The sequence below is a fragment of the Streptopelia decaocto genome, assembly GCF_964273445.1.
Source record: "Streptopelia decaocto genome assembly, chromosome: 3".
Classification (NCBI taxonomy): domain Eukaryota; kingdom Metazoa; phylum Chordata; class Aves; order Columbiformes; family Columbidae; genus Streptopelia; species Streptopelia decaocto.
In genome coordinates, this window is record NC_138656.1 from 51,110,575 (window position 1) to 51,133,371 (window position 22,797).

Consider the following 22,797-nt stretch of genomic DNA (forward strand, 5'->3'; position numbering starts at 1 on the left):
ACTGAGTGGGGTAATAGGAGAGACAAGACAAATTAAGCAACAAACTGGCAAACATCCTGTGCCATTCAAAGCACTTTGCTTCGCGTGCTAGAGAGATTGTTGGGTTATAAAAGCCCGTCTGCTGAATGGAGTGAGGGTCCTGAAAGCACAGGACGGTGCATGGTGTTTCAGAGTCTCATCTGTACACTTTGGTGTAAAACCCTTTCTTCAGGGTTACTTATATTGCATCCTCAGGTACTTGCAATTGTGAGTATACTCACTATATACCTGTTATTTTAAAATACGTGAAAGCCATCATTGTTTATGCACACAGTGGAGACATGAATTTGCTTTTTTCCCTTTGAGTTTTGTAAAAGTAATGTAAAATTTTATTTGGCTTCTTGTAAGGTTGCTCAGTAAATGTTATAAATGTACTCATATTGTACAAAATGAGTGTGTGTGTGGGGGGGAGTGAATAGCAGAAGAGCTGCTGTTCAAATTGTGGATGAGAATGTGCACCTGCTCACACCTTAAGTTTAAGGCATGATGCTTCAGTAAAGTGACCAGTAATGTTGTTAGTATAGCGTGTGCATCTGTTTTCAAACCTGGAAGTGCTTTAAAATCAGGTAGTAAACATGTATGTTGTTGGCATTAAATATTTATGAGAGAATGCTGCGGTTTGTGTGCTTTGTCACAGTAATTCTGAAGCAGGAATTGTGTCTTGGGGTTTTATTTTTCTGCCTTGGGAAGGCATGTGATTTGCCAGTCAATCTTGCACAGGAAGACTTGTTGGAACTTTCTGTATCTCTGGCTTCTTTTTCTACCTTCACATGTCATTTAAGCTTTAAATTCAACTGATACTCAGTTATGCTGCTGACAAAAGCCATACTGGTGATGGCAGCGGTAGCAGAGTTCAAGCATTATTGTACCATAGTACTTTGAGAGGTGCAGATGGAGTTTTTGAGACTGATACTGTGCACAGTGCATGCTGGCTTTGCTTGAAGGTTTCTGGGAGTTTTATTATTATTTCTTTGTGGGTGGTGGCATTTGAAGAATACAGGAATGCAATCCCTCTGTCCAGTGGAGCTTTGGTAATTACTCCTCTGCACACTTGAGCTTAAATAACTGAGCCCAGTGTTTTCCATTTGACCTGGCAGAAACCTGCAAAGGATATGCACAGAAAGCTTGCTGAAGTTTTCTTGAAAACAAGCGAGGGTGTAAACATGAAACCTTTTACTGCCTTGCCAAACTGAATCAGTTACTGCCCCTCAGCTGCTTGCTGCTGCCTAGTCCTCTTCCCACCACATCTCCACTGACAGTACAGTTTGTGTGAGCTTTCCCTAGCTAGTGCCGAGCTGAGTGAGGTGTCACCTAACGCAGCTGTTGCTTAACCTCTTCAGTGATGTGAGACTGCACAGGTCCTCAGCCTCTGTTTGGGAACCTGGGCAGGTGGCTTGAGATGGTGAGCTTTGCTTGGGAAAGGATGTGCACCTACCTTTTCACTTCTGTTGGATCCCTGCTTATGAGTTTGGAGAGGCTTGTGGTGTGTTGTGGTGGTGTTTTTTTTTTTTTTGTGGTTGTTTTTTTTGTTTGTTTGTTTGTGTTTTGTTTTGTTTGTTTGTTTGTTTAGGTGTTTTTTTCTCTCTGGGTAGTGGTTCAGTTGTGCCATGTGATTTGTCTCTCTTCCACACTTTTCTCCATCCCTGATCCTTTGATATATAGAGATGCTGTGCTAAACTGAAGAGCCTTCCCTCTGACAACTTTAATTCTGTGGCCTAAAGAAAGCAGGTTGATGCTGTTTGTGGCTTTGCTCTTTGTTCTTATTTGATTCCCATTGGCAGGACAGCGTGGTGGCTCCGTGTTGCCTTAGCTGCTACATGATGGTCATCTGTAAACTGACCTCATCCTCAGTCGAGTTTAATAATCAGTTGTTTTGCAGGTTTCAGTAGGTTCAATATTTAACAAAGGGCATGATTTTACCTCACTCTTTTCTTGATGTGCTAATTGGTGAGTGAAGGGAGAAAGAAGGCCATTAATTTTAACAATAGTTTTAATGATGCCCTTCTGGTATCTGACAACTGTGATGCAATGGAATTTTTTTTTAATGCAGTATTTGCATAGTGTCATATCTACGAAAACATCTGATGTTGGATTATATATTGGCCTTGTTGAAGTCTTGGCAACTTTAAACACACAACAATTTGCAATTTGTAGCTGTTAAAAGGAGATCAGTGGCTAAAAGTTGTGAGTTGGTGTGTAAGCTTTTAGCAGCGAGTGCAGTGTAACTATCGGGACAAATTAACAAGAGGTACAGTAAGTCTGCAGATAGTTCAAGGCTTCAAAGAGGATTAAGCTGGAACCTATGTTTTGTGTGAGGTTTGATTGGGTGATTTTTTTTCTTTTGGTAAAAAGTTCTTATGTGAAAGTAAAGACTCAGACTGTGGTGGCAAAATAGGCAATTTTCAGGTGGGTTTTCTGGAGTGTGAACAATTTTGCAGGGTGTCTCTGGCATGGTGTGGCACCCATGTGGTCCCCAGGGCGATGGTGTTACTTGGGGCCCTGGGCTGGGTGCAGGCACCTGGGCTCTGGGCTGGGTCCTGCACACCCAGAGTAGCCTTCCTCTGCTGAGCTGAGTAGGTATGTTGTGGTGTGGGGTTTTATTGTGTGGTTTTTTTTTGTGTGTGTGTGTTTGTTTGCTTGTTTTTTAATTCTGATAATAGCAATGCTATTTCAGAAAGAGGGATGCTTGTCTTGGGTCCTTGACAAGACACAGGCTTATCCTTTGTGGAGTGGACAGTTTAACTGGAGATGCATTTGTGTGGACATGTAACTGTCCTCTCTGTAACCGCTGTATTTAAAAGACTAACTCCAGTCAGCACAAGGGAGTTGGCCTACAGTCAACTATATAACCACAGGGAGCTTTGCTTTTTTTTTTCCTTAGTTTTAGAGTGCCTCTCATAGTTTTTTCCTTGCTTTTATCTTTCTGGGCCAGGAAAAGACAGCCTATTGAGCTTAGGGAGCTCTCTACCATACCACTGCTGTTCAAGGATGGAATGGGGAGACTTGGGGCTCCTAATGCAGGCTTTCTGCAGATCCCTCTTTTCATGATGAACAAAACTCCCCATCCCCAGCATGGTGACTACAAGAAGTCCAAAGGACTTCATTAACAGTTCCTGCAGAAGGCGGAGTAGCTCTGCACAATGCTGTCGCTCTCTTTGCCCTCTGTGGCTTTTCCTTTTGTAACAGAGTGAATAAAATACATTATCGTAAATTGGAAGGGAAGTAGACTGTCTGGGTGGGAGAAATTTAGTGCTAATTTTAAAAAGATTGGTAATAAATATGCATACTTGTGACAGCTTGGTGGCACTGCACAAATAAGTAGTGTGCTCTAAATGGTACAGTTGAAGAGTTAATGTCTTAGAGCGTGCAATCTCTTCACCCATGTGTCACCACAGGGCATTAAAAAAGAAAAGCAAACTTGGAGATGTTGGAAGTTGCAGTTGCTGGTGGCACTTGGCTCGTCACTGATGCCTCAGTTGTGGCTCTGACTGCACTACTGCTGAAATGTGCCTGTGATCAATGTAACTCTGATTATCTCTTGTCCTTCACCCCAGCAGCAGGAGGTGAGGATTTTAGCTTTCAGGCTGAAAGGCTGCATGCTTGCTCTAGAGCTGCTCTTCAGGCTTCCTTGCGAGCTGTCCTTCCCCTCCACAAATCCCAGTGCCTCTGCATAGCCCTGCTTGGTCTGTGTGGGGAGAGCTGGGAGGTTGGCTGCTGCTCTTGGCTTAGTGTAAAGTCTATCGCTGTTTGGAGTGTGTATATATAGCGTGTGTGTATAAATGTAAGTATAGACAGTGGCTAGGAAGGTTATATCTAGAGCTTTTAGCACCTTCTTTATCTGATTTTGTGGTACCTAAAGTTAGAAGGTGGACAGGAAGGAGCTAGCTCCTATGGGACTTTCAGTATTTGATATAACAACACACAGTCTTTGGAGTACTCTAGGTATCTCTTCTGGTCTTGATAGAACCATTCTTATCTGAATACTTCTTATTGCTGTGTACCTTGACCGGAGCTTGCTAGCAGAAGTATGTTTAACTAACATTAGCCAGAATGGATACCTATGGAAGTGTGCTCAAAATTAACTCAACCTACATAACTGCAATTAAGAATGAAATCCTATAGGTTTCCCATTCCTACTGCCTACAACATCTAACTTGAAAATAATGTACTGGAAGACACTTTCTAAGAAAAAATCCTTGTGAAATTCAGAAGGAAGCTTTGAGATGTTTCTGTTCTTGGACCCACAAACTGACATTTAAAAAAATGAGTAATAGGAAAAAGAAGAATTAAACTGCTTTATTCATATATTTGCCTAAATCATTAATTTCCAAGCTTTGGATTGCACCCTGGCATGTGGAAGGCAGGAAAGCAAGATGTGTTTTGGAGGCAATGTCTTTTCCTGAAGCAGCTTCTGATGCTGCAAAGCGTGCTGAGGGCAGCACTCTGTCCCGGGTGGAGTTGCCCACTAGCAGCTCTCACAGCCCCTTGACCACTGGGCTTAGCCCAGGCTCCCCAGTCTGTCCCACTGCAGCAGGGCAATGCCTGCTGCCAGGGCAAGAGACAGTGAGAACTGTAAACCACCAGGAGAGCTGCTTGGAGAGACCAGGGCAGCAAAAGTGATGGTCCTTCCCCTGTACCTGGGCTTGCATGCTGCCACCTGTACCTGGGCTTGCATGCAGCGGGTTCCCGCTGAAATACGTGTCACGCCCCAGCATACTATCGTTGAGCTGTGCATCCGTAGGAGATTAATCGAGATTCGTTTTATAAAGGTACCTGTGAATGTGCAGGAACATTGTTTCAGAAGGTGTGCTCAGCATCTTAAATGAGAAACAAAATGCAGAAGGCTCCTACATCTCCTGTGGACCTGCTCTCACTCCTCAGGGCTGCTGGAAACAGGCGGCCCAAGATGTTTTGTGAAAGGGGGTTTGCTGGTTGTGCGTCATGGCTGGGTTTCACAGGAATGACTATAGTGTAGACAACACTTCTGGAAGAATAATGTGTCCTTCAGGTTTTCTCAGTACTTACTAGTACATTCAGTATCTATACAAGATAAAAAGGGATTCTGCCCCCCCTCTCTCGAAGATAAAAGAGAACTTTGAAAAAGAGTAACTAAAACTGTGGAGATTCTTGAAAGGTGTCACAATTTGTTATCTACAGTTGCTGCTGTTATTTCTTTTGCAGGATGAGTTGGTTAAGTGCAGCAGCCACAGACACGCTGTTTTATAAGAACCATGTGTGTGAAGCACAGCAGGGCTGAAGCTCCATGTGCTGGCAGGGTTTGGTGTGTGAGCACTGAGAGAGTCTTTGTGTGTGTTATCTGTACTGCAGTGCTCCAACAGCTCCCATACTCAAACCTATGCTCCTCTTCCACAGTAGAGAGGGCAGTTACTGTGTTGCAGGTTCCTTTCTTAGGAAAAAGCTCTATGCTGACACGAACCTGCTCTGCTGAAAAAAGTATTCAATAGAAATGCTTGAAACTCTGTTCTCCAACTGAAGCTGCTGTTGCTGTGGGCTTCCTGGAAGTAGAGGTTACACTAATGACTAGTTTCCATCAAAATGCAACAGGCACTTGAAACATTAATTTCTGTCTACGTTCATGTTGTTGCCTTTTCAGCATCCTTCTCCTTAGCATTGCCCACTAAGCAACCTTGTTTGCTTGCTCAAGCAAGCGTTGTGTGGTCTGCTAATCCAAAACGTGTTTGTCAGGCCAGTAAAAAAAAGTCTTGTCATGTTGTTGTAGTGAAATAAAACATCCTGAACAAAATTATGGGGTGTTAATGTCCCACAACATAAGTGCTAAACTAGAAACTTGTTGTAGCAGTGTTATTAATATAAAGGGTAGGGCTGGAGAGGTAGTGCAGGAACCCTGCAGGAGGGTGTGCTCCTCCTCTAGACAGGAGAAGGCTCTTGGCTTGTGTGTGGTGGAGAAGGAAGATGAAGGAGGAACTCTGCATCTCCTTGTTCTGCTTCCATAAGAAATCCTCTAGATCATTGTTGTTTTTTTTTTTTTCTCTCCATAAAACAAGCCTTTCTTTGCAGACTTGTCCAGAAGAGTGGGAGTTCAGAGCAGGGTGAACCAGAGTCTACTTGGAACAAAACGAGAAAGAGGGAGGCTGTGAAAAAGAAGCCAGTTTCCTCTTCCCAGAGTCAAGGCATTCAAGGCTCTTGGAAGGTTCCCAGAAGGCAAAGAAGAAATGGAAACCAATTTCATTCTAGAGTGCCTTGCATACAGGGGATTTTTATAATTAAAGGATGTTGCCCTCTACTTCCATTGTTGTTTGCCTCTGTGAACTTTAATTTTACTTTGAATCCAGTGCTGACTTCATACATGCTGGGGCTGCGATAGAGAAGTAATCTTAAGTACTTAGGAGCTCCCCTTCAAATGAATGGATACAGTTCTCTGGTTCTGTGTGTTTTTTCTCCTCTTTTTTGCTTTTGCCCCCACCTCTATACTTTCTTGCTTTCGTGTTCTCTGTGTGGACTGAGCTGTTGATGGGTCATGTTTGACATATGAAGCGTGGCATTTGGAGCTTCTCTTCTACAAGGATGCAGTTTCCATCTAAGCTCCAGTTCTGCTGAAAACACATAAGTTTGTAATGTATTGATCTTAGCCTTGTTCTTCTCCGTGCTTTGTAATACGTGGGCAATCACAAAGACATGATTTCTACTTAGTAGACTTCTACTTAGGCTTCACCCTACTTCTCCTTTCCCTCTGTAGCTTCAGCTGGTCTGTTTGGCTGGTCTTTTTATCTTACATGATGATAAGAGGACTAGGCAGCCCGCCAGCTGCTGTTGAACTATAATAGAGCCAGTGGTATGTACGAAATTTGATTACTGCTGTCAACATTAGACTGAATAAAAGAGAGAACATACTCTAGTCAGAGAGCTGCTAAATAAATGGCCTATTGAATTCAGTAGTAGTAGGAATAAGACCATCTTCTTCTCCTAATGAATGAAGTACTTTATGGGTAGAGAGTGTGCTAGTGTGTTGAACTCTTGAGTTTGTTTTAAAAAAAGCAAAAAAATCCTCTTTTTGCCTTTGAAGATTTCTTTCCCCCAAAGCTTCAATGTCTCTCTTGCTTAACAGCTCATGTGGTTAATGCATGGATTTCACACCCAGTACTTCAAATTTTGGCAGAGCTCATAGATGCACTTTAAAAAACTTAGCCTAAAAAATATTCCTGCCAGCCTACAACTAACTTATGTGAAGATAGGTCCTGATGTGATTAATGTTAATAAATTTGTCTCCGTTTAGGCAAGAGATGTACTATGTTTAAAAACAAACCAACCCCCTCCTCTATTAAGTTAATAAATATTCTCAGTGTGTGTTCTTATTGAAATGTTGGCTTTTCAAAGTAAAACTTGCTGTTAAATAAAAGCAGTTTCTCAAATATATATGAGGTAGTACCTGATGGCAGGCAGAGCTTGAAAGCCAAGGTTCTCTGTAAGGTCTCTGGTGAACATTATTTTCATGTTGAATATTTTCATGTTGAAGTTCAAGAGATTAATGGAGGCTCAGAGACCCTGGTGTTTCTCTAACTGCTCTCACTGACTCACTTTCTTCGTTGAGAAGTGGGAAACTCAGGAGTCCTGTAACAAACAAACTCCTGAAACTTGTACCTACTCTTCAGTCCGGGCAAGTGTCTGACGGAGAGAGTCTTAATTTGTTTGTGTATGGACCTTATATTGGAGTGGCAGGGACCAAGCTGAGATGAGGTATTGGATCAGTGGGAGGGCACCCTTCTGGAATGCAGACTGGTCTTGGTAAGACCTGGTTTTACCACCTACTGCTGGTAAGACTTGTGGTGTACGTGCATGGCTGCCCACTATTTGTCATCATATGCTTGGTAGAGTTGGCAGCATCTTTTTGATTTGGGCTTGTGAAGTGCTTGGCACAGTAAGGAATACATTTGTATTTGCTATGGCAAAATATAAATCGTTTGTTTCTAAAATAGAAATCTTAGCTTTAAAACTTTAGTACTTTTCCATGTTGCTCTTGTTTGTATAGTCTACAGAAACGTTTGGAAACAAATGTCGGATTTAGCCCCCTGAATGTATGGTTGTTTTTCCTTGTGGAAACTAATCTCCTTTTGTGTGTAACTTTTAGGCTTCAACTTGGAGGAATTTTTAAAATTCAAAAAAAAAAAAAAAAAATCCCACAAAAGAAAGCAAGACCAACTCCCACTCCCAATAAAATTTAAAGAAAAATCTAATCTTGACACCCGTAACTATCCCCTCAGTAGTGTCTGCCTGGTATGTGGCACAGTAAACTGCTCCAACTGAATATTAATGAAGAGATGACAGCTGTGTTTAGAACAGTTGTCTGATAGGATAATACAACAAGATAGACTAATAAAATAGCATCTTTCTGCTTTTGGGACAAATTCTCCTGTGTACAGCTCCTCTCTGGTGGTAGTGCCTGTACTTCTGTGTTACAGCTCCTCTTGCATGACTTTTTGTCACTATGGGCATTCTGTACAGTTTAATATCCTAATTTGTGTAATATGGAATCACACATCTTTCATAAGTACAGAATTTGAGGTCAGCTCAGTTTGACTATGAATTTGGCACCAGAATGTTGAAGGTTGAGGGACTGGATTCACCCTCTCTATTGATGGTAAACACAGTTTAGAGGCCCACTTGTAAAATAACTCTGTTTTCATAAGCTTGTATTATTGACCTTCTGCTTTGCTGGACTGTGATCTATCTTGTTTGGAATTACTGCACAGTGGAAATGGCATGCCCGATCAGAACTTTTAATTTTTGACATGGAGAGGATTTTTTTGTAGAACTTATTTTTTATGCTGAAATCTTGTGTTTAGATTTTCTTATGCTCTTTTGAAAGGCCATTTAAAGATCTGGATGCTCACCTTGCAACATTGCTCTGGTTTTGCATTCTATTGAATGTGTGGCAAAACTGTTATGGTAATACGGCAAGCTTTTTGCAATATAAATGCTAAAAATATTTAAAATTTTTAAAATTAATATTGTATTTGAACAGAAAAGGAAAATTGCCACCTTCTTTTCTGTTTTCTGTAGGTAGAATTTTACTTGCTGGTGCTTTGAAAGCTGGAGTGTCCTCCTGTTTTTGTAAGGAGTAGCAAAGCAGTGTATTCATCTGTTTTTTAAGAGAAAAAAACCTCAATTAGCTTGAAGTCTGTTACTTGTTTACGTGCAGCCTTTTAAAAGGTTTATTTCCTGAATGGTTTTGTCAGTCACTGCGTGGTTGGATGTGTCAAACCCTCTGAGGAAAACCAGTGCTTCCCTCCCCCTCGGATCCCGGCATGCAGTTCTTGCACGGCTACTAGCGTGTACTTCCTCTGCATCTTCACTTTCCTGTTTTTCAAAGACTGAGCTTGATCATGAGTGTTCAAACAGCCAAAAAAGTTGCATGGAAAAAGTACAAGGTTGCTGTGCCTTGGGATACCGATAAGCAGACCTGTTACTCTCCACCGGGTGAGTGCACGCTTACGTATGTTTTCAAGGCTGTGGTGGATAAAGGGTCCGGCCATGTGAGTCTTTTTTATCTTCTACACCTGATGCAAGCTGCTTTTCTTGACTTTGTTCAAGTTTGCTAACTCTATCAGGAGCAGGTTGTGGAAGGCATGGCAGGAAACGCTCCAGCTCCATTGCAAGTGCTGTGCGAGCCCTGGCTGCGTCACATCTGCAGCCGCAGATCTTCTTGGTAATGCTTGTGTTGTGGGCTGCCCTTCCACCTATAACATGTTAACTTTTTCATGGTGTAAGTTTTATTACTGTTCCATCTGATTGAAAGTCTTCATGCCACCAATTCTCTTAGACTATGGATGAAGTTATGGTGATTTCAGTATTTAGTTGTATTTTGAATCTCTACAGTTTTGTTTACTGTGTCTTCTGAGACTTCTGATTGTATGTACATATTAGCAGCACCTTCACCCTTCTTTTTTTTCTACTTTAGTGGTATCCCCAGGGAACAATATTTCCTGTAATTTGGAAATAATATGTTCTAGGGAGGTGTGCTTTGGAAGAGAAGAAATTTGGTATGTTTCTCTTTCCTTTTCTTTCTGCCATCCTTATTGCCTGAAATCCCAATTGAAATTTCAGGGGTCAGCTATTCCACTGTTTTGTGGCCAGGACCAAATAATACAGATTTGTCATGCAAATGCAATTTGAGGATTCCTGGTACCTGTGAATATGCTGTAAAGATACAGTAATTGGCAGATGGGGGCCGATTTTGTGAATTAGTGTCACAACTTCATGGATGCAGAACCTGCTGATCAGTAGGGAATTTGGTCCATTTGATTCAACTTTTGAAGTGTTTATTTTGGTATAAAGATGGAGTATGAATATGGGTTTTTAGAAAGAGAAACAAAAATCCTCTTCAGATGTAGCAGTGTAATGACTAACTTTAGAATAAAATGATGGGCTGGGACTCTGATCTCATGCATATTTGCTTCTAGAACAATGAGGTGGATTTGGATATATGCCAGTTTAGTTGAGAGCAGAAAGTTTTCCATTGTGGCCCAGTCTGAACTGTTAAAACTGACAAAAATGTCAAGGAAACTCAGTAAAGTGAGTGGAGTTGCTTTTGACTGACTCTGGAGAGCTCACTAAATGACAAATGTTGGAGATCTGGTGTTCTTCAAAATCTGTATGTATTCAACCTGCTAATGAGGTACAGCTGCAGTTGATCACTCCTGGGAAGTTAGAAGTAGGAGAAAATCAGCTTGTTTGGTTTTTAACCTGGGCCATTGTTCAGGGGAAATGCTTGTTCTGGCTCTGTGCATATCAGTGTGGGCTTTGTAGGACTATTTATCAGATTTTTTTTTTCTTTTATTCTTTTATCATTGTATTTTTTAGAAGAGCATAAACCTAGGGCAAGTGTTATAACCTGCTATGCAATTAACTGATGAACACTGCAGTTGTGAAACCTCTAAAATGTTCATCTATAGGGAGTCAATCTCTTTGAGATTTTCTGTTTCAGTCCTTTGGGTGCTTTTAATGTGCAAGTACCAGTGTGTGTACACAGATATTTGGTGACGTTTGTGTGCCTATGGATGATTTCTTTGGTGCCTGCCTGAAGTGGGGCTAGGCTAAGGTATAAATCTAGTTGAGTAACAGCTACTTGTTTTTTCAGGTTGTTTATATGATTGAACAGAGATTCTTAAGGTCTATTATAACTCCTATCAGCTGAGAGCCCTCTGTTTTTAAAAGCATGTATATAATGGCTGGTATATTGCAATTATAGTTTTTCTTAATCAAGCAACAAGATTTTTCTGGGTAATTCCTTGCATTATAATGTTCCTAAGTCTTCATAAAATGTAGAACTGTAGATGGTAGATTCGCTTTCCAGGCAAATGACAGTCTCAAATTCACTGTCATCTATTCTCTCCCTCTTTTTTTTTTTTTTTTTAAATTTTTTTTTAATTAATACTATGTATTTGGAGGTTGTGAAGGACTTGTGGCTTTGAACACTTCTTAAGAGGGCTTATATTGGAAGTGCACAGAGAGGACAAGAACAAAGCTGAAAAAAACATAGAAGGTGATAAGCATGGAAGGTAAAACAAAAGAAAAAAAAACAGAAGGTGTTAAAAAAATTAAATCTGACAGTGGAAAAAAGCCTTTCTCTGAGAGGACAGAATTTTCAATGATGCAGTACTGGAAATATTCAAGCAGGAAAAAAACGGGTGAAAAAGTTGGGAGTGGTGTGTGTGTAAACATTTCTTCTTTAAGTCCTTCACTTTTCACACAAATCCAGAATGTAAGTAACTGGGACACTTTTGAGAAGTTTAGGAAACACCTTGTGTAGAAGGTGTAGGGGTGATTTTAGGGCTGTGAATGCTGCAGTGTTGGCAGAAATGTGGCTTTGGTCAACTGCTTCCTGTGAGAATTGGTGGGGGCTAGAGGGAGGTTGAAGCTCATATCTGATAAAGTATTTGAATTAGTTTAGGTCAAACCAAAATGGATACGACTTCTTCTGTCCTCTGAAGCCTAAACAACATGAGCATGTTTAGTCAGAGATTGGTTTATGGTCTAGATCAGGTGTGTTAAACTCATTTTCACCAGGGGCAACATCAGCCTCGCAGTTGCCTTCAAAGAGGTGAGTATAATTTTAGGACTGTACAAATGTAACTACTCCTACATTTGTACAGTCCTAAAATCATATTTGGCTCTTTGAAGGCAACCATGAGGCTGATGTTGCCCCTGGTGAAAATGAGTTTGACACCCAGACCTAAAACATACCCAATAATAATTTAGCTTCTCTAGTGGGTTGTCCTTCTTTATAAATGTCTATCTTAATAACCTTTTAAGATTTCAAGTCAGTGACAAGTGCTGGGAGTGTGGTGGCACTGGTAAGGCTGCATGGTGCCTAACTAGAACCAAAGCTGTGTCTTTATCTGAGAGGCGAAAAAAGGAGGGGTTTTCACATGTTCTTCACTTGCTCAAACAAATGAGCTCTCTTCTTCATTGCTAGTCCATGTCATGGAAGATAATTTGTATTCTTTCAGGAGAACTTCTGAAACTGTTCCAGGAAAACTACTGGGCTATTTTGTATGTATATATGCATACTCTACTGGTGTAGCAGTATTGGATATGATTATTTTTTAATTTTTCTACCTCAATTGCCTCATTACCCAGATGGATGTCACCCTGTCATTTGAGGGGAGGTTACTTACCCTGTATTAAGGAGGAAGAAGAAGATGCCAGTTCTGTGAAACCTTCTGAAAGGGGTTGCCCTGTGCCACTGTTTCTATAAAATGTCAACTCTTGAAGCCAATAAAGCACTCTGCAGTAATTGAATAATCTATTAGTATCTTAGCAATATGCCACAACATATTTTTTTTTCATACAGTTATCAACAGAAGCAAAAGAGATCAAATTATATCTTAATGTGTGAGCTGATTGTTGTGTAGCCTTCACTCCAGTCATTAAAAGGAGTGTTATTTTTTTATTTATTTATTTTAAATAGCAGTAGGAAATAATGGCAATGACATGACTGAGGCATTCTGCAAACTGGTAGTTTGAGAGCATATCTTTTGAAACAGTACGTTTAGCTTCTGTTACCATTTGGGTCTCCCTTCTTGCTCCAATAGCCTCCCTGTGGAAATCCCAGGAACTCTAGCCTACAAATTAAAAGCTTCCTTTCAGGTGGGAAGGAATTTGTCTGTGTTCCCACAAGATATATGCACTCATAGCAGCTTGAAATTATTTAATCATGAGACCACAAGCCCTTACAATAGTAAAAATAATATTTACTGTATTGTTCATGTTAGTGTAAGCCCTAGGTTGGTTGGTTTGCTTAGTCCAGCTGTGCTGAACCTCAAAACTGTTTGATTTGATACAACTCTGGCTTTTAAACATGTGAAAATAGTATGTTTCCTTTTTGGCAACATCCTTTGATGAAAGGTGTGTTCTGAAATACAGTGCAGTTGTACATGAAATGTATAGGAACACATTATGTAGCAGTTACATTGTATTGCATAGTTGCCTTTTGGGTCTTCACATGAACTGATTTTCAGGTTCCAAAGGACTTTTTTTTTTTTTTTTTTTTTTTTTAACCTCTTCTTATATATAGTAAATGCACATGCACACTGAGAAAGCTGAAAATATTTTTTCTGTTGTCTTGTAGTATAGTCCCTTTGGTAAGCTGTGGTGGGGTGTTTTGCTGCTGGATATGTCCTTCTGCATTGTGACAGCTGGAGTGGTGCCCGTGACTCATTTCTGCTGTATGGAGAAACCATGTTCCCTCTGGCTGATGAATAATTTGCCGCAGGTTCACTTTCATGTTTTCACTGCAGTGTTCTGACCCTTAACTGGAGGGCCCCATATGCTTCCTGCCCTGTCCCTGATGAATAGGGCAGGAATTGGCAGTGGGGTGGGCTGCCCGGTGACCTGGCCGTATGGCATCTGGGTGGAGCGAGCTCCCATGGCCACTGAGCCAGCAGCTGGGAAAGCAAATTGCAGTAATTCCCTGGCTGATCCTTCCAGTGGGTAAAAAGCTTGTGCTGCAGGAGAAGGAGATGCCTGTGCTCTGACACTTGTTACACACTGAGATGAATTTCTACCTAAATGTTCAGAAAAGCAGCGAACAAATGGTTCAAGGGTTCTCTGCAGAAATTTGGGAATGTGGTGGCTGATTTCTGTGCTGTGCAGGGTGACAGTCGGCAGCTTTAGCCTTGTGTCTGCCTGGATCAAACATGGCACTCAGCAGTGTACATAGACAGCTTTCTGTAATATTTGACAGTTAAAAGAGCATTTAGTACCGCTTGTGCAGATGGAAGCAGGATCGTTGTATCTGTTTTGCTAAATTTCTCTACCATGTGGATTTTATACTGCAGTTATGAAATATCTCCTCCTTATTGAGATATAAGTCATTATTCAGGCTTGCTGAACTGTTCTGGTTCTGATTAAATTGAAATTAGGGCCTGAGATTACTGACTTAGAGTATATCGATGCAATGTTCAGTTGCGTGCATGGGATGCGGAGAGGGCTGGGCAGATACTGGAACCTGACCATGTCAAAGATCACGTATTCTCTATTGTTCTGGTAAAGTGGCTGACAGCAGAGCGCACCCAGGGTTTTAGCTCCAAGGCAAACTTCTTAAAGAAATAGTGTATGATTGCCAGGCAGGTCCTGTCACTGCCTGTCCCCTCCTGTGCTGGTGACTGGTTCCAGCCCAGCATTTTTGTGTGGCTGTCCCTGCAGTGTCCCCCAACACCGAGGCTTCAGGACTGCCTGCTTCGACTTGAAGGAGCATCAGGCTGGACTTCCTGAGTTGGTGAAGTGGAGCCTTTAATATAACTTCTTTTTCTTTCAGCTTTACTTTTGCCCTGCTAGAATTGTACAGCTTGATCATTTTAAGCTTCAGATTATTTGAAAAGGTTGTTAGCTGGTTTAATATCTTGTAATGCGAAATATTAAAGCAATTCATAAAACACACTGTGCAGACCATTGAAATTAACTTCTGCTCCCAGGTCAGGTACAGTGAAATCAATATTTACTTGACCTGTGTGACCTAAGCCTTTTTATATATAAGGAAAAATGTTCATTTCCACTGCTGCTTTTAGTGTAGCAAAAATATAGTATAGTTGATACTTTCAGAAAGTAGGACAATAGATCCCTTCTAAAGCTACTTTTGCTCTTGTACGTACAGTCCATATACAAATATCTGTCAGGCACACCCCTTTCTAAAAAGTTAGTTGCTATTTCTCCGCTTCTAATGCAGAAAGCAAATAAATAAGATTGTTATCATTTTAGTTGCTGAAATAAATATAAACTTGGAATTGAATTTTTGAAAACTAATCTGTAAAACTAAATATCATCCATCTTATTTTCTCTGCTTTTCTATATTGTAGATCTTGCATTACATTTTTTTACCCAATAGTTTGTTACTAATTCTTGTTGTAGTTTTCCTTTCAGTGAATAAGTTTTAAGCTTCAGCTTGCTGCTGATGATTTGAGATGGAAGGTTATAGGCAGGTTCTTAGAACTGTGTAAAAGGAAGGCAGAAAATGCTGTCACCTGATGTCTCACCATCATTCCTGTATCTGTTGCCATGAAATCTCATGCGAGTATTCCTTATCTAATCTACAAGCAGTGACTCCAGTAGCTAAAAAGAAAATAGTTTCCAAGTGTGGGTTAAACAGATAAGTTTCTCATGGGGACATGCCTCAACCTTTTGTTTAGTCATCGCGAACACATGTAGAGTCTCTCACAATGATGAAGCTCATTTCTCAGTTTAATAGAAATGATAGAAAATGTTGTTGATAAGCTTCAGTGTCAAATGATGACTTACTGATAGCGTACTTTGCTGTAGTAAGCAAGCAATAAAAGTGCTGGTCACTTAAATGGAAGCAGGTATTTTATTCTTTTGGTTTTGACCTATGGTTGGAACTGATTATACCAAAGTTAATGTTAGCAGCAAGAGGTGCAAATGCTAATACCTAGACAGGGTTAAAGCAATTGCAGTATAACTCTTGTGTTTTTAGTTAATTCTGATGTAGTTTCATTCCTATCTTTAATATAGTTAAATGGTATATTCTTGAAAACAATCCAACAGTCTTTTAGTCCTGCTTTGATGTGCAGTGCCAGCCTTCTATTGGAGCCATGTTTCGTTTTGAGTAATTTATCTATGAGTGACTAAGGGGAAGAAAGTGCTTCTTCTGATTAAGTCATTTTATTGGTTTTGCAATCGAAAGAGAAACCAAGATATTGCTGACAATGCAAGATATGTTATCCCTCCACGATATTTCAGTTTGGCAATGTATTAGTATCAGAAAACAGTGCTCTTTAATTCATTGTTTGAATCAAATGATTTATGAGTGGTAGTGTGCAGTACTATGATACTTTTCTTGTATATACAGCATCCATCTTGTTTCTCTGGTTGTGGTGGTGGTGTTTTGTTTTGTGTTTTTTTTTTGTTTTTTTTTTTTTTTTTTTTTTTTAAAAAAACACAATAAAAATAGCTTCACGAGTTTGCCCTCAGGAGTTAAGCTGGAATTATTTTATGGCCAGGTAAACTACTTTACTGCCTTATCGGACATTCTTTCCTGAGCTGAGGGGAAAACTTTTTCTGCATAAATTGTTGTAAGTGTGCCTTGTTGCAGCTGATATTGTCTTCATTGACTCTGCAAAACGGGTTTGCTGTTTGACCCCCATGATGGGTTGACCTTGGTGGCTGCTGTATGCCCACTCAGCTGCTCCTTCACTCCCCTCCTCAACTGGGCAGGGGGAGAAAGTAAGATGGAAAAGCTTGTGGGTTGAGATAAGGACAGGGGTAATGCTTGTCAGTGTCAACCGTGGGCAGAGCAGACTTAACTGGGGGGAAATTAATGTATTGACAAAATAGAATAGGATGATGAGAAACAAACACGAAAAACCTAAAACACCTTTTCCTTATGTCTCCCTTTCTTCCCAGGCTCAATTTCACTCCTTTATTCCCAAATCCTTGCACTCCTCCCCCAGTGGGAATGAAAATGCATGCTTATTTAAATTATATCTTAAAATATATATATTTTTTTATTATTTGTGAGAAAAGCTGGCTTTTCTTGGCAGACACGTGGTCAACCCTCAGCAAAAGCACAAGCTTGAAAACCTATGGTCTAAAAATTTCCGGATGGTAAAAATAGACTATGGAAACATTAAAATATCAGAAAAAAATGTGATTCTGAAAATAGCTCAAAATATGATTTAGCAAATATGCTAATACTTGTGGGAGCAAAGTTTGGCTTGACAGTGTTTCCTTGTACCTTCCTTTATGGTGCATGCCTCTAAAACCAACACAAATGAAACCCATGTTGAGGCAAGCAGACTTGTGTTAAATGTTCGCAGCATCTTGGAAACAGTCCTTATCAGCTGCTAAGCAAGTACAATGTTCTGCTGCTCTGTGTGTAAACACCGCTCTTGGTTTTAAAGGCATCGAGGGAGGAAGCCTGCAGGAAAAGTAGGACTGGTTTACAGCCAATATAAGCAGAAGTAGTGGATGTTTTCTAGCCCATTTTGCTGAAGTCCTGGCATGGTATTCCTTACTCCCAAGTGCTGTCCTGCCTGCAGCGCACACAAAACTGTGCGCCCTGAAATTGTCACATTCCAGAGCGACAGAAGGTGAGTCAGGCCACAGTGGTAAAACTTACGTGTCCTTATAGCATTGTCGTAGGGAATATCCTTGAACATTATACACAGCAGAGCAATCACAAGTAAATAATTAGCTATTGTTTTGACAGTGTTAAGGTATTCTTTATCTGTATTATAAGAGAATATTTGGCTAGCCTAAAAATACCAACTCTAGCTATTAAATGAACAAAACCAAACAACCTAAACCTACAAACAAAACCAACCAAACAAAAAAAACCCCCACAGTTCCCTCCTTCCCCAAAAACTCACAACAAAAACCCCAAACAAAAAAATCTCACCACAAAAACCAAACAACAGAACCAAACATATCTAATTATGTACACAAATTTTCAGTGTCTGGAGGAATTAAGAAAAATGAGTGTTTTTCATCAGTTCAGTAGTTCAGCATTAATTAATTAAAAATTGGATGTGGCACTATGAATAAATTTGTAACCATCTTATTTTTCATAGTGTACTCCATGGGAGCAGAGCAGAGTTGATGCTGGAGTTGGTAGAAGTTCCTGTAAAATGGCTCAAGCGGCCTGCAAACCAACAGGCATTATGGGGGAAATGCTTTACTGCCTTAGCAGTAGCTCTTGAAGACTTTTGCAGCAACTAGATGGGCTGCTTTCCAGTGGAGGAGTGGTCTCTCATGTCTAATAAATCATGGAAGCTTTTTCTTGTATCTCTGTCTTTGTATATTCATTCTCCTGTCGCATTTTTGTGCAAGCCAAAGTGAATTATTGAGCCTTCACCTTTGCAAGAAACAAACCAAATGTGCAGTTGAGGAAGAGTTAAAACAAAGTTCTGAAATGGTAACTTAGATTGTCAAAGAAATATTTCTTTTGGGTAAAGCTCCCTAGTATAGGTAGGTGATGTCATGTGCGCTTTTAACTTTGCACAAGTATGATATTGCTTAATAGTGTGGTGTTTTTTGTGTAGCCTTTATCTTTCCTCCTTTTCTGTTATGCTTAAATACCTTTTTGAAGTTCTTTGATAAATCTGCCATTTCTTGGGCTCTTGTTTCATCCAGTCCTTCCTGATGTTACTATTAATATGGCACTTCTATATTTATCTCTTCACTCTAGGATTTTGTGTCTTATCTGATACCTGCTTTCTGTCTCCATCTTTCCCCCTCCCCAAATTCCTTTCTGCTGTCCTGTGGTTTAGAGATTGACATGATCCAGATGATGAACTTGTGTCATAGGCTTGGAGATGACACAATAAATACAAACATCCATGTTTTGTCCTTGCTCACTCTTAATCTTTTGCAATTCTTCTTCCTCTCCCAAGAATAATTGTACTCACATTCTGCTTTCTTGTATGGCTTTGTCCACTTTGCTAAAGGTAGAGAATGAAGGTAGAAATTCATTGTTTTCTGGAAGATGTCATTTTTTTTTTTTTTTTTTTTTTTTTTCTTTCCCCCATAACGTTACTGTCCAGGAGGTGCAGCAAGTACAGCTTGGCTCCTGGAGTTCTGGGTCACCTTCACGTGCTCCCTTACTGAGCCCAAATTACATTCTGCATTTGAAGGGTGAGAAGGCTGGTAGTCACTCTTCATTGCAGTTCTTTTTTGCAGCCATGTAAATACTTGCGGAATAACAGTGAAGCATTGTGACACGAATAGAAGGAGTGGAACAACGTGACTCTGGTTATAGACAAGACTAAAGCTTCTGAGCTTTTATTTAATTTTTGGCAAGTTGTTGTTGTTTTCTTTGTATCCTTATCTCTGCAGGACTGGAGACAAGCCTCTTGCATGTAGAAGGTTGTAATTAAAGGCACCAAAATTCAAGCTAGCATAACAGGTCTTAGTCATGCTAATTCTTTTGAGAGCAGAAATCTTCACATATATTCCTTTTTCTAGCCTCCTTTGACAGTGTGGTGATTCTTCCTTTACACTCTTTCCTTTCACACAATTTTTACTTGTCATCTTCAAAATTCGGGGGTTATGCTTCTGAATAAACTGAAGTCTGCAAAAGTTGCTGTGTGAAGCCAGTCATTGCAGTTCATGGTTGGACTGAAAAGATGCCACAGGATGAAGCCAGGAAGCTGGATTCTGGTCCATACTGCCTTTTTAGCACTCACAGAGGCCTTGTTAGCTGGACTGTGCAACTTTTAGGGGGATGATAGCAGTATTTAGTAGAATAACTATTAAAAAGGGAAGACCATGTAGCTTCTAGCCACCTGAGTTGCTCTTCAAATGTGAATTTTCATTTCCAAACCTATTGGACAGTGATAAGGTTTCTTGTGCTCTTAGAGCAAGTAGCAGGTAGATAGATGACTGCCACATCCAAAATGCACTCGGTCCAGCTGCGCCAGTTCACAGACAGGTGTGTAGTCAGAAGAATTCTTTCCTTGCCACTTTGATGTGGTAGGCTTCCTGAATACTTGGGTTTTGTAAATGATCCTACTTGTGCCACAGGTTGGTCATATATGTCAGCAGTGGACAATCTGAAATATGAGCAGAGTATTGCAGCTTTCTCCATGATGCTTCAGACAGCTATGTGCAGGAGTTCATATGCACTTCCATGCATTGTTACTACTGTTTCCCATTTCCTTGCTTCTTTGCAGCTTAAAAAGTTCTATTTCCGTTTTCACTGCTGCTTTGGTTGTGTGTTCTGGTTAACAAAATACTCTAACTTTTAATGAGTAGCCTTAAAATAGCAGTAGTGTGGAAAATTAGAAATTGTAGGTGACATCAAATTAAATTAGAAATCTTCAGATGTGACTATCTAACCCATATTATGTGAGTTAAACTTCTTTACCATTGCATTGTGGATGAAAATGTTTGTGGTGTTTCTTAAAACACTAAGTGGTTTTGTAGTTTAGTTTTTGTGACTGTTATCCAAAGGAACAAACAGCTGCAGAAAAATCTTGGAATAGGTGTTTAACATTAAGCTGTTTAAGGTCCTCAGTGGTGTTCATATTACAATGATTTAAGATGGTATGTTAAAGCAGAGCAACTTAAAAGATCTGTGTAGGTGGGAAATGGAATCTAACTAAATTGCAGGCATGATAACATAGTTAAATGTCACAAATATTTGGCAATTACAAAGCAGCCAGACACAAGCTGAGTATTTGAAAATCTCATGTGTCATATCCTCTCTCTGCTTGCCTCTGAAGGCAAAATACTAACTATCCCCAGCCAGCGTAATCATTTAATTTTTGCTCAATGTATACATCTGGGTATACCTGCAAAATCACATTGCTATGAACTTGAGCAGGATTAAGAAAAAAAGCATGCTGATGAACTGAAGAAGTCATAGGGTATTCCACATTCAATGTGCTGCCCTTCTGAGATCAAGCAGGGGAAGACACCTTGGTGAAAGGCTGATTCAGGGCTAATATATACTTAATCTGACCTCTTACTACAGTAAGACTATGTGGAGAATGACCAGAGCTGCTGTATCTCCCTTTTTCTTAACAAACAAACAAACAACACCCAACCAACCAAATAAAAAACAAACCAAACCAAAAATCTATGTGGCAGTATGTGGCGCTCTTGGAATTGATCAATTGGTATCTCAGAGTGCATCTGCAAAATAACAAGTGAAATGTCACAGCTTCTAACAAATTTTGTCAATTGTATTGCTCTTAGTTTTGCCTTGTGTGATGCAGATATGACTGGCAGAAGTACTGAAGTTACTTGTGATAGTTAAGAATGAAGAATGTTGAAACTAAACCTTTTTTTTTTTCTTTTATGTTTGTAGAAAAGGATCTAAAATTGAGTTAAATGTACTTTCTAGATGCTTTGCCCCATTTCTGCCCACACCTAGTTTGTAGTATACTAAACTAAAGATTCAAAGGCTAGTTGTGTGAGGACTACAGTGTCTTTAGGAGATTGCCTGTGATTTCAATTTTGTAGTTGTATTTCACCCTGTTCATACCACTTGTTCTTTCTGTGATGGTAATGTTTTTTAATAGATCAGAAATAATTATCTTCCTTTTGTTACTTCTGTTAAAGTGTGACTTCTGTTTGCATAACATGAAGAGCGTGAAATGTGTTGGGTGGTTTTGTTTGTTTGTTTTTATTTTTTAAATATTTTTTAAACTACTGAGCTTTGTTGTTTGCCATAAGTGCATCATTTTATCAAGACTTTGAAATTTGAAATTCTTGTAAACATGTATGAAGTTCATTTGTTATAGTAGCTTTCTCAGAGAAGTACAAACATGTATTAAATATATAGCAAGTTTCTCTTAACCCCATTGGGGAACCACATAAAAGAGTTTTGCTTTTCTTTGGTAAAGAGCCAGTCTTTTTGCATACTTCTGGGATTGCATCCCTGCCTCCTCCCCATGTCCTTTCTCTCCCTCATTTGACCCTTCACCTCTGAGCAATTACATATTCATCCAGACCCTTTGCAACCTGCTCAGATGTGTGGGAGCAATTGGGCTTTGCTTCCTCAGAGCTGGCTGGTACTTGGGGGTGTTCACATTGGCAGGTCTGAAGAGGTTAAAGTGTGTCTGGCTCTTGGGGGAGCCCAGGATGTGCAGATAAGGGACAAACAGCCATCCTCAGACTGGAATATAGTACTGAACGCTGCCTTCAAGCACAGCTCTTGTTCTAGCTGTGCTTATACCATGTATTTATTTTGGGACATCTGGGAAATGATTGTTCAGTACTAATTAATTGTAGTAAGAAACATTATTTGGTGCTACTTGCAAATAGTATTTCTGTCTAGGTTGAGGGTGTAAAAGCCTTGGAAGTAATTTCCCCCTTGCACTATGTGACCCTGGAAACATTCAAGGCCAGGCTGGACGGGGCTCTGAGCAACCTAATCTAGTTGAAGATGTCCCTGCTCATTGCAGGGGGTTTTGGACTCAATGAGCTTTAAAGGTCCCTTCCAACTCAAACTGTTCTATGATTCTATGAATGATGATCTTGTGTTGACATTTTCTGGGGTGGGGGTTAAGTGCTGACATTACTTTTAATCCAGTATGACACTGGAAAGACATATGTATTTTTATTGATTGAAATATCTCAGACCAAATGCTATGAGTTTCAAGTCTTTAAATTGAGGAAATGACCATTTTGTATTATATCAAATACTTTAGTCTGCTACAGAGGTTGTGTTTTGCTCTGATGTATAGTCTCCCTTTCTTACTGGCAGAAAGAGTTCATCTGCCATGTAGTTATAGTATTTTCTTCAAAATAAGTGAACTAAGC

General features: G+C 40.0%; 1 protein-coding gene across 3 annotated transcripts in view; it reads left to right on the plus strand.

The window, feature by feature from the left end:
• Positions 1-22,797, plus strand: part of UTRN (utrophin) — a 369,822-nt gene that overhangs the window by 25,621 nt on the left and 321,404 nt on the right. For 2 of the 3 annotated variants that reach the window (XM_082049169.1, XM_082049171.1), the window contains exon 1: positions 9,390-9,495. The exons of the other annotated variant lie outside the window; for it this stretch is intronic. In XM_082049169.1, the coding sequence (XP_081905295.1) occupies positions 9,402-9,495 (94 nt within the window). In that variant the 5' untranslated portion in view covers positions 9,390-9,401. Of the gene's footprint in view, positions 1-9,389; positions 9,496-22,797 lie in introns of those variants that run through there. 3 annotated transcript variants of the gene reach the window in all.